Genomic DNA, 17153 nt, shown 5'->3' with positions numbered 1-17153 from the left:
CGATTGTATGGAATAGACAGACAATTGTTTGTTGTGTCATTTTGTTAGAGATGTCTTAACAGAATATCCTTGATTATAATCAATTAGCATTTTATAAGGTTTGTACTTGCAAGTTGAATAGATTTATCTCAAACTAGTTTTAAATCAGTTTATATCGTAGGCTGTTTGCTAATTGAGAAGCTAAGTGGACATTTTCTTCGACCTTATTTTGCACAAACTTTTAGTGTGAAATGTTTACAACTTGCTTTTATTTACGAATTAAAAAAATTTTCTGACATCACGTTTCGAAGTTAAAAACTCATTTACGAAAAAACAATCAATACAAAAAAAAGAGGTTGTCTGTAAAACCGGTTTACGGACGATGATTTTACGTGATAACGTCGTAAGAAAACAGGTTGTGAAGCAAAAAAAAAAAACATATAATTTTATGTTCTCACGCTATTGAATCAATTTTTTTTTTAGACGTCCTATAAAAAATTTTATATTATGTAAAAGCTTATAATTTCACCTTTCATATGACGTTTCAATCTTATTTCTGCGATGCCTAGAAAAAAAGTTAGAATTTTGTAAAGCCAACCAGATCTCCACAGGTATTTTGAGGTATTTCGCAAGTTTTTTAATTTAACATTGTGTAGCTTGTAGTGAATGTACAGCTATGTGTGATATACCAAATGAAAGGTAACATCATAAGGATGCTTAATAAAGTTAAATCAAATTTGTATTTGCTTTAGATCAAAAGATAGAACCTGTTGAATAATAAAAATTTATTTTACCGTTATCTCAAAATTGTGACTACAAAATTGATTGAAATTTTGTACAGATAAATTTCATTTATCTATCTGTTGAAGAAAAAAAGATAAAAATAAAAAAACGGTTAAAAAAGGTCAAAAAACTTAGGAAAAAAAAACTTGTTTTTCCCGTTATTCGGTCAAAAACCATTTTGAAATACCAATTTTTTGCACATGTATCTGCCCACTCATAGGCTACATGTTCTATAAGCTTGAGATTTTTTGAATGCTACAAAAAATTAAAAAAAAAAAATAAAAACTCACCCAAAAATACCCCAAAATAAGTAGGTGTTTTTCAAAAATTCATATTTCGAAATGCAGAAATTAAAAAAAAATAATCCGTATCAGACACCTAATTTTTTTTTTATTACCTTTCGAATGATGTTTTTAAAATTGTCAAAAAAACCTATAATCACTACTTTGTCAAAGGTCTAACTTATGTTTTAGTTTTAGAAAATCAATAATAGCTTGGTTTTGAAATTTTTTAGAAATAAATTTATCTATTGATTAAAAAAAAAATTCAACTCGTTCCATTGTCGCGTTTAGAAAATAGCCAATTTTTTGAAATTTTGTTTTACCCCTATGAAAAGATGGAATTTTTTAAAATCCTTCAAATGTATTTAACTTTAGGTTATTATCTTTCAAATAATAGTTTATTTTTAATTTTGAACTGAAATTTTTGCCGCACTGCGAAAGTGCGAGAGTGGAACGGCAGAAAATGGCGCCATTTCTTTTTATTGGCTGCCATGGTTCATCGATTTATAAGACGTTATCACGTCAAAATTGTTATCCTTATGAAATTTAGCAAAAATTTCACTCAAAGTCTATAAAAAAAATTGGGTAAAAGGGTGTTTTTATTTTTTGAAGAGACAGTAAAATATTTAATTGGTCCCAAAAAAATGTATAGACTCATTTTATTCGTAATTTCCATAGCAAAAACAACATTTTTATTAATTTTCGGAAGATTAGATTTTATACCATTTATTTTATCGGACTTATCGCGGATGTTCCTTATTTCCCCCCCAAAAAAAAAAAACACCCTTTTACATAATTTTTTTTTTATATACTGCTTAGATTCCTGTAATAAATGTAATATTTTTACCAATTTTCATTGGGGTACCTAAAATTTTTCTACTTTGGTAGGTACTAGTTCTGAATTTTATAATTTCATTAAAAAAAAAAACACCCTTTTACTTAAGATTATTTTGTAGACTCTTTAAATTTTTAGTGCTTATAAGAAAATAAAAAAACGTTTTCACTACACTTGAAAAATTAACAAAATGTATGTCAGCTGTTATGATACTCTCACACATAAGCCATGATATGATATTCTTACCCATAACTCAAGCCATACCTAAAAAAACACCCTTTAACCAAATATTTGTAAGTTTCATGAGGGTAACAATTTTTTTTTTTGAATGCCTTTTTTACCTCACTAAGTTCTTATATTAAAAAAAAAAATGACGTGGATAAGCAAAAAGGAAGTTGTTTGTTTATTTAACTGTTTTTTTTTTTTTTTTTTTTTTTTTGTATGTGAGTATGTATATTCTCTCAAAACTTCTAAATTACATATCATAATGTCACAAACAAGGTGTCGTTAGAAGTGTCTAGTTTGCACGCTGGTTATAAGCTACATAAGTAAAGTAATATCTAGAGGCAAAAGTCATGGTCTAATAAAATGTACATACAAATTTATCACATTATTTGTTAAAATACAAGGAATATGGAAAATCAAACAAACTAGCTTACTTTTTCTATAGTTCGTAGGTCACAGTTCACTTTGCTTTACACTCCATATTTTTTGCATTTTACCGTCACGTACAGACAAATCTCACAAATTAATTATCATATTTTCAGGCTGTCACTTTTAGAGTTATTGGTAAAGGTTTTTTTTTTTGTTGTTTGTCGAACACGAGTACAAAAAAATTGAGCTCTTAACTTTCTTTAATACAAAATACAGAAACGTCACGTACAGACAAACAATGTGAACAAAGAAATTGTTTGGCAGTGAAAGAGTTAGTAAATCAGCAAGTTTATAAAATTTTGTGTTCATACAAGCTCACAAGAAGTTTAAAAAAAATTAAATATTAGTTTTTTATATCAATGACAGTTATGTAAATATTGACAACATAATTATGACATTCAAAATTTCAAAGTGCTGTCAGATTTATTGATACTTTGTAAAACCTAATTTCAATTTAAGTATTCCATTAATACATTAATTTTTCTGTTTCTTCCCTCTTTTGACTGTTGAAAAACTTAAAAGAAAACCTCCATCTTTCTTATTGATGTTAAAACAAATTAAATTTGTCATCCCGTCAGCGTAACCCAACTCTTATGTCAAAATAAAACCATTTTGTTATATTTATTTTCCTGTCATCATTTTTAATGTGTTTTATTATTAATATTCACCAAAACTCTTAATCTCCTTCAACCATAAACTAAAAAAAAAAAAAAAAAAACAAAACAAATACACTACATAAAAGTTCGCGACACAGTTCTCCCACAGCAAAATAGACACACAAACATTTCTTTCTATTTTTATAAATATGTCACTCAAACCGATTGAGGATGTGCCAACACACTCGTTACAATTTCGTTTGTCATTAAAATCTGACATCTGCACTTAAAATTCTGTCAAGGAAATGCATTTGCAACAATCTCATCATCTTCATCGCATCTTTTTTCAAAAAAGGCATCACAGATCCACATTCATTCACATGTAAACATGTTCGCATATGTAGATACAAATCAGATCGTATCGTATCGGATCTTCCCGGACGAAACGAAGAACGATGTTAGTTTGTTGTTGTTGTTGTTGGCAAAGAAATAAATAAGACGAGCGCACAGGAAAGATTTTGACGTAAATTTGACAGTGGGCGATAAGTAACGGTCTTGCTGTCAAATAAATTTGCACGCCATTAACACAATATTGCTGCAAAGTAATTGCAATGTAGAGTCAAACATACACACACACAATGTGTGTGCAGCAGAAAAGCAGAAGCCGTGCATCATGTTGTTGTTGATGATAATGTGCTTTTTTTTTCTCTCTCTTTTTCTTTCTCTTTATACTCATTTTGGCATTGCAGCAGCAGCGTGAAGGAATTTACAAACAAAACGCGCCAAGTCGAATGCCTTGCATTTCCACATTTATTATTATGATGTTCGCGCAAAGTCTTAATTCAGTTAATTTATGGATATTGTAATCTCCCGCAAAACTAACTGAAAAACGGGGCTGTTTCGGTGTTAAATGGCGCCCAACGCTCAGAGTGAAATGTAATGATGGACTGAGTGAACAATTTGTTCAGATTTGATGAAAGTTTAAAATGTTATAGCTTGAAACATGCTGTCTTTGAATAGGTGAGTATGTATGTTTCCTCATAACTTCTAAACTGCTTGTGATAATTTGATAAATGAGGTATTGCTAGAACCGTTTTAATCGTCTGCTAGTTATAGGCTATAAAACGTTCTCTGATGATGCCTTTTAGAGTCAAAAAATCATAAACTATTGGTTTTTAAATTATTTTTTAATTTAAATTTAATTTGATGTTATAGTAAGTATTTGTAGAGCCATTGAACAATATAGATAACATTTTTAGTTCATAATTTGTATGCCTAGAGGGCGCCATATAAGAGAACACTAGATATCCTATAACCAGCGGACCAGTCAGACGCTTTTAAACATACCTTATTCATCAAATTGTGATAGAAAATTTAGAACTTATGAGGGAATATACATACGCCCAGTTTCCTTAATTTTAGTTATTTGAACGAGATATTCTTTCAACCAAAGTCTTCAAGGTTACTTCAGTAAAATTTTCAAATGTAGCTTTGTTTTCAAATTATTTTGCTTGGCCAGTGTCACCATTCTCTAAAAAAATATATGAAATAATGAATTTTTAAAAAGCTATTGTTCTTAAAAGGGTAAATGCATCAGGCTGCTGATAGATCTTCTACCCGAGTGAATATTTTTTTTCTTCAAATAATAACTAAAAGTACAATGACTGCCCCTTTGCCCTGGGTGCGAACAATAATAATTAAAAATTGAGTAAGTGGTATTTTTTTTATGTTTTTTGTTTTATGGTCAATTAGTTCAAAGATGCCGCCATATCTTCATTGTAAATTAGTCTACTTAACCATCGTGCGTGTTTGAGTTAAGTTCAGGTTAATTTATTACAGTTGTACAGTGGGGCAACATACATAATAAAGTTGGAAAAAATTGAAAAAAAGATAATTCGTGGAAAAAAAATTATGTTTCTAAAAGAAAAACTAATTATTATCAAACTTGTGTAACTTTTTTGTGAAGAATAGTAGAAAAAATATTAAATTCCCGTACGTCCGTTATATGAATTTAAATGTTACAAAAACTTTAGCTTAAGTAACATCAGGTTTAGAATTTCTGTTGTATATTCTACAAAACTGTACCTAAATAATTTTATATAAAATTGTATCCAGTTTAGAAATTACAGCAATTCAAACTTTCGTACATATCCTAAAAGTATGCAATTTTTTTTAATGAAAATTTCAATGTTGGTAATTTATATACGGTGAGTGATGCAAGAAAAATTTAAAAGACAATTTTATGTAAAATTAGCTCAGCAACAAGGTTGAAGAACTTTTTTAAAACCTACTAATTTAACAAAACTTCACGACTTGTCACAGATTTCAACATACCTTGCCTAAAAAAATGTTAAATACTATTTTGCCAAGAACTCAATAATTCTCTAAAATTTGATACATGTACAAAATATATTTTTTTTTCTAAGAGGAAAAAAAAAAAACACCCTGCATAAGATATAATTTCTTAAAATTTGTCTGAAATAATTGGAAACAAATATTTTAGAAGCAAGCTGTAGTTTAAAGAAATGACAGAAAAAAATCTTTTAACAAAAAATTAAAATTGATTTATATTGAACCAGTTCGAGAGATGCTTTCTCATTATTCAAAGGGTGTCTTATTTTATTAATTCCAAAAAGTAAATAGTTTTTTTTTTTTTTCTAAATCCAATATCGAAAAAATTTGTCCCACTGTGCAACCCATCAACATTGCGTCAGTCAGTCACTCAGTCATCATCATAATAACAATACAAAAAAAAAAAAAAAAACTGACTTTGATAGAAAGCCCACAAAGCTATTGTGTTATCTGCGGAAGTCATAAGACATAATTTATGAACAAGTTTTATGTGTTTTTCTGAGAGAAGCCGTTGTTAATACATTTTTTTTAAGAGTGATTCATTAGCTTATCAATCATATTGATGATTTGATGGGGTTAAAAAAAAATAATTGTTTAACATTATGAATGATTTAGAGCAAAATTACTCGTAAATTGTTTATAGTTTTATGGCTTAAGTAGGTTTTGAAAATTATGAACTTAAAAGGACAAGATTAATTATTTCGAATTAAGAGCAAATGTACTTGAGTTTTTTTGGCAAAAAATATTAAGCTTTTATCTTTATTTTGTTTAGAATTATGTGCGAAAGACGATCAATAAATAGCTGAACCCATTGAGCAGCAAAAATTATGCAACGGTATTTTTTGCGAATTCATTCATTACGCTAAACCTTGTCTTGATGCAAAAAAATAGTTTTAATACTCTTGTCAAGTTAAATTCTTCGACGAAAGAAACAAAAATGCTAATGAAACACAAGAAAAAGTGAACGTTGGGCGCCATTTATAAGCTTCGTTTCACAAAGAGTGTTTTTAACCAAAAGTTAAAACTCTACAAAATGGTGAATCGTTTACAATTTCATAACTTTTGTCTATAGTAAACCTGATTAAGCATTTTTGCGTCAAAAATTTCACTTTTGGGTAGTAAATCATTACACGTTAACTAATTTAGGGTTTTTTTTTTCGTTTATTAATTTATAATTTACATCCTCTTTCAATTCAGTCTAGGCATTATAAAATCAAATCTAACAAAAAAAAAAAAAATCATAAATAATTTTAATTTTATAGCACACACAAAAAGTTTAGCCACATTCATAAATAAAGCAAAAATGACTTTGTTTATGGGCAATAAAAATCAATAAATAATTAACTTATAAAGATAACCTTTTTAATAATTACATACAAACTCAACTCATAGCTCTAAACAATAATAATATAATCTATAGCTTGCCTTTCTATTGAAAGCAAATTAGCTCGTAAATTAAATACCTAATCGTTTAATTAATACTGGATCTATTTTTATTAAACAAAAAAAAAAAATAAAAAAAAAAATTATATTCATCAGATAAAAATCCACTTGTGGTGGCTGGTTTTTGTGAAAGTAAAAATGATATTCTCTTTCAAGATCATTAAAAACGCGCATATTGATTTTTTTTTTAAAGTTTGTTAAAATTTTTTATGTCAACATTTATATTATGGTGATTTTGTGTGACACATGAGTTTTTAAAAGTTTGTTTTTTCTTTAATTTATTAGTCATAAATTTTAAAAATATATTAAATTTTTTTTTTAAATATTTGAATGTTAAATTTTTAAATAAAAATGCAAAAATACTGAAACATAATCGGATCTCAATTAAATATTTTTAAACGAAACAAAGAGAAATCGACACATTAACTAATAAAATAAACATAAACAACATGGCAATTCAATTAAGAAAAGGGGGCGATTTTATGCGAATACACAATGTTGTCTAGAGTTTCAATATGCATATTGTATCATATAATCTTTATAATTTATATGAAAAAAAAAATGCTTAATATATGAAATAGGATTTGATTAAATTTTAATAGTTTTTTATCCTAAAAAAAAAAAAAAAAATTGGATTTTATTCCACCCACAGTGAAATCGATATAGACGCCATTAGACTATGGTTTAAAATTTCGAAAATGAGCTCTAATCGAGAAGAGAGATATGATAAAAAGCGCCAAGCCTAAAAGAAAAACAAGAATCTAGAAAGTGACTAACTTCATTGCTTAGAAGGCAAAGAAATGCGTCATCTAGTATTTTTGAAAACTTGCTTAGAATTTCGTGGATACAACAAGTAGAAAAATCGTTACAACTATCCCAAAACCAAAATTTTTTTTTTGTTCTTATTTTTCTCTTAAGGAAGTAGGTTGGTCAAACGACGTATACGTAAAGAACTCGAGGTAGACAAACGACAGAAATTTGAATTTTTGAAAAAAAGGTAATTTTTGGGGATTTTAGGGGACTTTGAATTTTTCAGTACAAAATTTGTTTTTTGAATATCTCATAAACGCAGGGTGGAAAAACAACGATTTTTGGTTTACGTAAAGAACTCGAGGTGGACAAACGACAGCAGTTTGAATTTTTGAAAGAATTGATTTTTGGGTATTTTAGGAGAATTTCAATTTTTCAGTGCAATAGTCCAGTGCATTTATGATGTTCATATATGGGCGACCCAGCAGTTTGTACCACCCCCAAATTTTTTTTGCTCATTCGATACAACGTTGGCTGAATATCATTACCCTGATTTTTCGAACTCACGAAATTCACATTTCGGCCGCCATCTTGGATTTTAGTTTTTGTTGAATATCTCGAGTTCTATTTATCTTACATAAAAGTTGTATAAACAAAAAACGTAGGCAATAAAATTTCGCGTCTTTTTAGCTAGGAACACATTTTCGATATTCCGAATATTAAAAAAGTTACAAGCCAAAAAAGTAAAAAAAAACGAACAAAATGACAATTTTAAAGTTTTGAGCACTTTTTATCAAAATTATGAAAAAACCTTCCGAGAAAAGATTGTTCACCTTAAAATTTTCTTATTAGTTATTAAACTTATTTGTTAAAAAAGGCTCTTTTTTGTTTGTTTATTTTTTTCTTAATTTTTTTTTTTTTACAAAAATTTTGAATTTTAAATTATAAGTGAGTATTTTATAGATTTATGTTACAAGAGAAAATTCATTACTTGCAATTTTTTTATATTTAAGTCTCTTCATTTCGTAAATAAGGGGTCTTTTTTAATAAAAAAGTATTAATAACTTTATTAGTTATAGAGATACAAAAAAAAAGTTGCATATCAGAGTTGTAGAGAATTTTCAGGTGAATAATCTTTTCTGGGAAGGTTTTTTCATAATCTTGATAAAAAGGGCTCAAAACTTTAAAATTGCCTTTTTTTTCTTTTTTTTTTACTTTTTTGGCTTGTAACTTTTTTAATATTCGGAATATCGGAAATGTGTGCCTAACTAAAAAGACGCGAAATTTTATTGCCTACCTTTTTTTGCACAATACAACTTTTATGTAGGATCAATAGAACTCGAGATATTCAACAAAAACTAAATTCCAAGATGGCGGCCGAAAGGTGAACTTCGTGAGTTCGAAAAATCAGGGTAATGATATTCAGCCAACGTTGTATCGAATGAGGAAAAAAAAATTTGGGGGTGGTACAAACTGCTGGGTCAAATTATAAATGCACTGGACTACAAAAATAGTTTTTTGAATATTTCTTAAACGTAGGTTGGAAAAGCGATAGTATTTGGTATGTATATAGAACTCGAGGTGGACAAACGATTGCAGTACGTCTATCTCAAAATTTGAGCGTTTTAGACGATTTTTTTCATTTTTCAGACTTCCTATAAAAAAAAAAAATTATGTATGCAATTCACAAGTGGTAGAAGTGAAACCTTAAAAAATCATTTTTCTTGCAAAAAAAAAAAAAAAATAGAAAAAATGTACCTATTTTTATTCTATCACCTTCAAATCCATGTTTTTTATATGACAACCTATATAAATTTTATATCATCTTAAAGCTTATTGTCTAAGCTCAAAACATATACAGTGCTGCTAAAAACATTCCGGATTTTTTTGTGATTTTCATCAATTGAAATGTTATAATACAAAACTGGTACAAAATATTGTTTTAATATTTTTTCTAGGTCGTTAATACATTAGTTAAGCAATTTCAACAGAAAAAAATGATCTTTAATACATACAAAAATTTTAGAAATTTTAAAATGAAGTAAAGTCAGAATTTCAGCTGTGAAAAACTAACCGGATTTTTTAAAGTTAATTTTCAAAGTTAATATTTTGCTCAGTAACCTTTCTTTTTGAAGACTGCTTGGCACCAACGAGACTTGGACTAGGCCAAATAAAATAAAATAGAACTAGAAATATGCTCCCAGTCATTTTTCAAAGCTACAAGTACGTTAGTTGCTGAAATGGGCTTTTTCTTTTCTACCCGTCACTTAAAGATGGCCCACAAATTTTTAATCGGGTTCAAGTCGGCTAATTTTTACGGCTATTCTAAGCAAGGAGTATTGTCTGCCCCAAACTTCTGTTTAATGGGCTTTTAAGAATTTTTGGCATCATAACTTGCAGAAAAAGGCGACGTAAAGGCATTTATTTCTCCTTTAATGGAGCCATTATCGACTCCAACATCTCTCTATTTTGGAAATGATCCATAATTCCGTTGATTTTGTGAAACGGGCTAGAGCCTGCAGCTGAAAAAACCCAAACCATCACTGATCCTCTGCTGTGCTTCACGATAGGGAGCATATTTTTTTGGTTTCAAACATGTCCATGTTTGAACCATTTCACAATCGGAATAAAACAAGCTAAAATTGCTTTTATCACTGAAAAGCATATTTTTGCGTTTTGTTATCGAGCAACTCAGATGTTTTTTTTGGAAATACAACCATAATGAAGTATTTTTATTTTCAAATTTAAAGTGTTCCTTAAGATTCTTTCATTGTCTACCTTTTTAGACAATGCTTAGTATAAAGAAATGGTCTTTTTCCGAGCCGAAAGACATAAAGACCAAATCTCTCAAATCCTTTCTAACTGTACTTGATGTTGAAAGCAGATAAAGCTCCTCACAAATCGTTTTAGAAGCCGCAAAAGGATTTTTTATCAAAAAACTCTTTATTCGCCTATCAGTTTTTAGGGATATTTTGTGATGGCATCCACCCAATTGATCTACTTCAACTAATTTTTCGCTTTTTTACTTTTTGACGATATCAAACTCACTTGACGTTGCAATTTTCAACATCCCAAAGGGATAATATTTTGTTTTATTTCGGCTTGAAAATGTTCTACAACTCAATAACGAATTTGATGACTATAATGCGTTTTTTTCCGTTATTCCATTAAATAATTTATACAATTCACAAAGCTAACAACTTTGTTTGTCACTGCAAACAAAAATTGTATTGAAGTGACGCTTAAAACCGTTACCTCAACAACGGGAATCGAAATCCTTGAAAAATCCGGTTAGTTTTTCACAGCTGAAATTCTGACTCTACTTCATTTTTCAATTTTTAAATTTTTTGTATGTATTAAAGATCATTTTTTTATGTTGAAATTGCTTAACTGATATATTAACGACCTAGAAAAATTATTAAAACAATATTTTGTACCAGTTTTGTGTTATAACATTTCTTCTTCTTCTTCTTCCTTTTTCTCGGCGCTGTTATGATCTCGATGTCGAGGGGATCATAACTATCCCACGTTACTGCTTCACACTAGTGATCCGCTTGTGGGGTTCGCCGGGTTGACCTCAGAAATCGGCGGCAAGCCTCCCGGTTTTGTATTGTTCCATTTCTAAGGCCAACTGAATGCTGGTGTTTTTGCATTTGCTTGTACCAGGAGTTTTTAGGCCTACCTTTCTTATTATTTCGTGTTATAACATTTCAATTAATGAAAATCACAAAAAAATCCGGAATGTTTTTAGCAGCACTGTATATCGATCAGGTCTATTAGACATCTACAAAAAGAGCTAGAATTTTTTGAACTCGATCAATTTCCATCAAAAAAAGCGAAAAACACGTATTTTTGTCTTCTCACGCTATTAAATGCATTTTTTCCCTAACAACCTATAACAACCTACACCATCTGAAAGCTTATTGTCTTAGCTCGAAACATATATATCGATCAAGTCTATGAGATATCTACAAAAAGAGCTAGAATTTTTTAAACTCGATGAAATTTCATCCAAAAAGCAAAAAAAACATTTATTTTTATGTTCTCATGCTATTAAATCAATTTTTTAGTTTGACAACCTATACAAAATTTTATACCATGTTAAAGCTTATTGTTTTATCTTGTATATTGATGTATAAATCTTATTTCAAAGATGTCTACAAGAGAAAAGTTAGAATTTTTTAAAGTCAACCATGTCGAATTTCCAGACTGAGATTACGGTACTTCCTACACTGGTAGCTGGTCATCGCCAACAGATCTCCACAGGTGTTTTGAGGTATTTTTAAATTTTTTTTCAATTTAAGATTGTGTAATTTGTAGAGCACGTAACGTTATGTGTAATATATCAAATAAAAGGTTACGGTATCAGCATGCGTATTAAAGTTAAATCAAATTTGTATGTGCACTAGACCAAAAGATATAACGAGTGTTGGAAAAGAACATCTTTTTACCGTTATCTCCGAATTTTGAAATTTTATACAATTATAACTTATTTAATTACCTATCTACAGTACAAACTTCATTCATCTATCTATTAAAACAAAAAAGTTATAACAAGTTGAAGTCGTGTCGCGTTTTCGTTTCATCTTGTTTCAAATCACTACGATACTAAAGAAGTTTTCACTTCAAAAAGTATTTGCCCTAAAATTTTTTTTAAGGGTGGACAAACGAAAATTTTGGGTAGACAAACATGGACAAACGAATTAGACAAGTTTGTTTTAAAAATTTTGATGTAGGAAAACTAAGGCAACACCAACATTATTTTTTTAGTAAAATTAAGTAAGGATTAGAAAATTGTGGTGAAAGAATGAAAATATGTCTTCAGGGACAAAAATCGGGCTTTTGTTGGAGAATATTAAAAAAATTGATTCTTTTTTTTTTGTGGACTTTAAGGCCTATTTCACATGAAGCCGGGAACTGTACAAACGACCCGTTTAGCATTTTTTTTTTTAAATTCAGTTTGTTCATTTGAAGCCGCCTATAAGAATGTGTTCTTAGCAACCGGCTAACCGAGCTATTTGGATGGTTTTCGGCCTCGTGTTAAATGAGCCTAAATCGTCTTTTGGAACCATTGAACAAAATGCATATTTTTTTAAGCTGTTTCGATCAGGAACATACCTCAAGTTCGAACGATTACTGCAAAATTAGTTCAGTAGTTTGGAATTGTTAAAACAAATCCAATAAGTTTCAAACATATTCAGGAGTAAGACAGGGCTATGGAATTAGTCCAAGTTTATTTGCACGTCTAATCGAGAATAATTTGATGGATGCATTATGTATGTAGGAGTTATACATATCAGAAAACTGCAGCTTTTTGCAAAATGCATTGTGTCACTTGCAAACAATTGCTATACATTCACTTTAGTTAGACAAGTACGGTCAAATAAAAATTTTGAAGAAAGCGACTTGATTCTTTTATTCCAAAAAACTTATTTTGATGTACGAAATTCACTATTGTCACGATTTCCTCAGCAATAAACTGTAGTGGAACGTATTTTTGCCAAGTGTTGTGGGGTGTCCAGAAGAAGTTGTATAATATTTCCTGTTTCTTAAAATATTGCAAGGTTTAAAAGTCTTTTTAAGCATACGTTGAGAACTTCTGTAGAACTATATTACTAGTAGCGTATCATTTTTCGCTAGGAGTTATACTTTCAAAGTAAGAGAACCGCAAAGTATCTCATTTTCAGTAATTTCGCACTTAACTCTAAGGGTTGTTTAAAACATTTAAAATATCAAAAAACACACAATTTCCGGTACTGTAACTCTGAAATTATTACTCCTAGAAAAAAATGATGTACTAGAAAAAGAAAGATTAATATATTTTCAATCTAAAAAGTACTTCCAAGTTTTCGGTCCGACCAGTCGTTCTCGAGATATTGAGACCAATGCGTTTTTCAAAATGGCGGACGCCCAACAGGACCAAACAATACGCAAACAGAGATTTGTACTTGGGATAAACCCCTCTTCAATACTGCATTCAAACTTAGCTGACGTCATAACTTTTTTCGGATTTTTCCCCATTGACTGAACTATAGCTTCTATTCTTATTATTTAATAGGCATATTTCAGCGCGTTTTTGTGTATTTGGCTTATTATAAGGTTTGTGTATGATTTATAGAACTGTTTCATATATAGAATTAAAGGTAACACATTAAGCTATGTTAAAATTGCAAAAAAAAGTACATGTCACCACAGAATATTTTGATATTTCCATGTGCCAAATGCCTCGCTTAAAAAAATCACGTTTTTGAGAAGTAAATACCTAATATGTTTTATTTTTTTTTAACATAGAAAAAGATTTTTGATACAGATTTATAGACAAGAGAAATACCTTTCATTTGATACCAATATTAATTTTGTACATCCGTTATTACGCATTCTACGATTAATTGTTCAAAAAAATAGCTGAAATCTTGATTGTGAAGAAATCCGAAACTTCAAACTCAAATATCTCCAAAATCCCACTAACGAATTTGAAAATATTTTACCCATGTAATGTGCTTATCGTCACCTTTCATTTGACACCAATTTCGTTAGTGAACACACTGGGCGCAAGCTCCATAGAAAAATGTGCCATCTCCTTTAGTCAATTTCGATTTACAACGTAATTATTTGCTCGCTCAAATCAACTAACATGTCTTTTAAATATTTTTCAATAAATTTTCTTGAGTTGAAAATAAATTAATTTATTCTTAATGAACTCTTTCATACAGACGTCAGATGCTCTGTATCTCCAGAGACCCCTATATCTCGATGGCCCTCTTCTTCTTAATTTCTTGAATGCGCAAATTTAAAAGAAATCCACTTAATTTAAGCGGAAAATCATCTTATTTTCACTAGGGAACGAACCTACAACTGTTGGGTCACTAGACGAGTGCTTTACCATCAGTCTATATGAAATGAAGTTCACCTTAAAATTAACAGAATTTAAACGGATTCCACTTATTTCAAGCGGAAATCGTATTGTTTTTAAAGGGTGGGATTTAAGTTGGGCATTATCTTATTTTTAGGTGCGCTTCTTTTTCTCCGAGTGGCAACTTCCTTAAATTGGGCACTGGTAAATAACTATTGTAGCTAAAAGGGGTAACTTATGGACATTTTTTTACGAGCAGAAGAAATGGTTTAAAGTACTTAAAATGAATGAGAAACGTTTTGAAAAGTTTGACCACCAAAATCGGGTCTTCAAACCTTAACCCAAGATCAATAAACAACAATTTTAAAAATTAACATCTAATACAATTAATTTTGTGATATGAATGAGGTTCAATTTATCTTGTGAACTTACAGTTGTCGGTGTAAGATAATCCGGCCGCAGGTACTGATTGCTGGATGTCAGCATTTTATTATAATTTGTTAAATCCACTTTGGCTTTTGTATTGAGGAGATATATCCTCTTTTTTTTTGTATTTGTTGTTGTTTATAATTTGTGATGACAGCTTTTGATGTGTGTAGTTATGAAAATAAATACACGTAATCCTCAAGATTGCGTCGAATAATCCAATAGATACAATTTGTAACTAGCATTTGTTACAGGTTTTTTTCGTTATTTTTGAAGCCAATAAGTCTTCAATTCGAATTTATTATTAACATCAAACACGAAACAGCACTTAATGTTAGACTATAAATAGTAATAAAGTTTCACTCAAACTTTTTTGTTGTTGTTTGGATGGATAAAGAAGAAAACAAAAAAAATCAATTATTATGTATTTTCTTTTGATTAAGATTGAAATATTAATTAAAACAAAATAACCCAATAAATCATTTCTAAGCTCACGAGGGGCACAGAGAAAGAAATTAAATAAAAAAGAATATAAATAAACAGATCTGACGATGACACGAAAAAGTTGTAAAGAAGATACAATTATTTTCTTGCTAAATTCTTGAAGATACTTTATTTTTTCTATTCTTATAATTCACATGCAATATCGCAATAAATCATAATTAATTTTTTTTAAATTATTTTTTGATAAATTACAAAAACATCATCCACCGACGAAATGATGTTATATTTCTTGAGACTGTTTCAGGGGATACTCAAGAGGTCTCAAAACCCTTTAAGAAAATAAATCCTTTTTGTTTTTTTTATTATTGTTTGATTCAAATAACCGGCCTTTTTGGTGTGTAATTACCTTTTTGATGGTATTTTTGATATAAATTCAGATCGAAATAAAGACGCGAGGGTGGTTATTATTATTTTTTTTTGGCTGAGAGAGAGAAGAGGAGGAGGCACTCGCTTTACAGTGCATACGGACGACACGAGCTCTATCGACAAAGAGTATCTGAATGCGACTAAAAAGTAGCGAACAAAAGTTCGAATTCAGCTTTTCTTCGTGGTGGTGCATTTTGCTGCCTATGTTGTTGTTCGTTTTATAAACTATCTGTGTGTAATGTGGTTTCTCTTGTGCTCTTTTCGGATGTTTTTTTTTTTTTTTGATTTGTTTGTGTATTTGTGGTTTTAGAAGAACGATTTATTTGTTCTCTTATTTAGTTTAATTTTTTTTTGGATCTTTTGTTTTTTTTTTATTATTTTTTGATTACATCAAATCAACATGGCGAGGCGAGAATGACGATGTTTTCATGTTTATTGAGAGAAGTTTTTTTGGATTAAAAAAATATATAAATACAAATGATTTAGTGTTGCCACTGTGTAAGGAATTGAAGTTGAGTATCTGGGTATTGAATTTATCAATTTGGTGAGACTTGTTTATAGAAAAGTAATATAAGGTGAATTTGAATTGATAGGGTCTATGATTGTAAACAAATAGAAACTAAAACTCAATTTCTTATGATTGATAGATAAATGGATATCCAACATAAAATTTAAAGACACAACGTCACATTTAACGTAATGATAATTCATGAAATTAACTTTGAAAAGAGGAGTTACATTTCAATATCTTTAAAGTTTAGATACGGCTTTACAGCATGTTATTGTTTCTATAATGCGTTCTCTTTAAAAAAAAATGACTATTTAAATTCATAAACTATTAAATTGTTTCTATTAGGTTATTTGACTAGCAATTTCGACATTTTGGGATTTAAAATAGATTAATTTTAATTTTCTAAATACATGGGATCGAATAATTATTTCTTTTATAATTTGGAAATAATAACAAGAAGGTAAATCTTGAGATCTGTTTTTCATAAAACTTAAAAAAAAAAAATATATTATGGGACTTCTATAAAGCTTCGTTAAGAATTTGATAAAGCTTCCTTATCACTTTATATTTATATTACTATGTATTTGCTACGGCATAAAAAACCTGTTCGAATTTCGATATTTAAAAAAACGTAACAGAAGTTGAAATTAAAGCTTAAATAAAACTTACAATTGAGTTTTTTTACTGAAATAAAACTACATTTTAATTTTGGTAGGTAATTTTAAAAGTAGACATAAAAAAAAGATATTTGGAAAGTTTTTTTTTTTAATTTGTAGTTTCCCTAATGCTTCCGTAATAATGCTTCTAAAAGTTAGTTTTG

At 29.2% G+C, this 17153-nt stretch overlaps 1 protein-coding gene across 2 annotated transcripts in view; it reads right to left on the bottom strand.

Annotated features, from left to right (window-relative positions):
• The window catches only part of LOC129917944 (zinc finger protein Elbow), a 57533-nt gene extending 41557 nt beyond the window's left edge, over positions 1–15976 (bottom strand). For both annotated transcript variants that reach the window (XM_055998194.1, XM_055998192.1), the window contains exons 1-2: positions 15803–15976; positions 14959–15320 (exon numbers count right to left, since the gene is read on the bottom strand). In XM_055998194.1, coding sequence (XP_055854169.1) covers positions 14959–15012 — 54 coding nt within the window. In that variant the 5' untranslated portion in view covers positions 15013–15320; positions 15803–15976. The remainder of the gene's footprint in view (positions 1–14958; positions 15321–15802) is intronic.
• Between the last annotated feature and the right edge of the window lie 1177 nt (positions 15977–17153).

Source organism: Episyrphus balteatus, chromosome 4 (assembly GCF_945859705.1).
Source record: "Episyrphus balteatus chromosome 4, idEpiBalt1.1, whole genome shotgun sequence".
NCBI classification, from domain to species: Eukaryota; Metazoa; Arthropoda; class Insecta; order Diptera; family Syrphidae; genus Episyrphus; species Episyrphus balteatus.
Note: the sequence above shows the minus strand (reverse complement) of the source record. Positions and strands in the feature narration are given on the sequence as shown.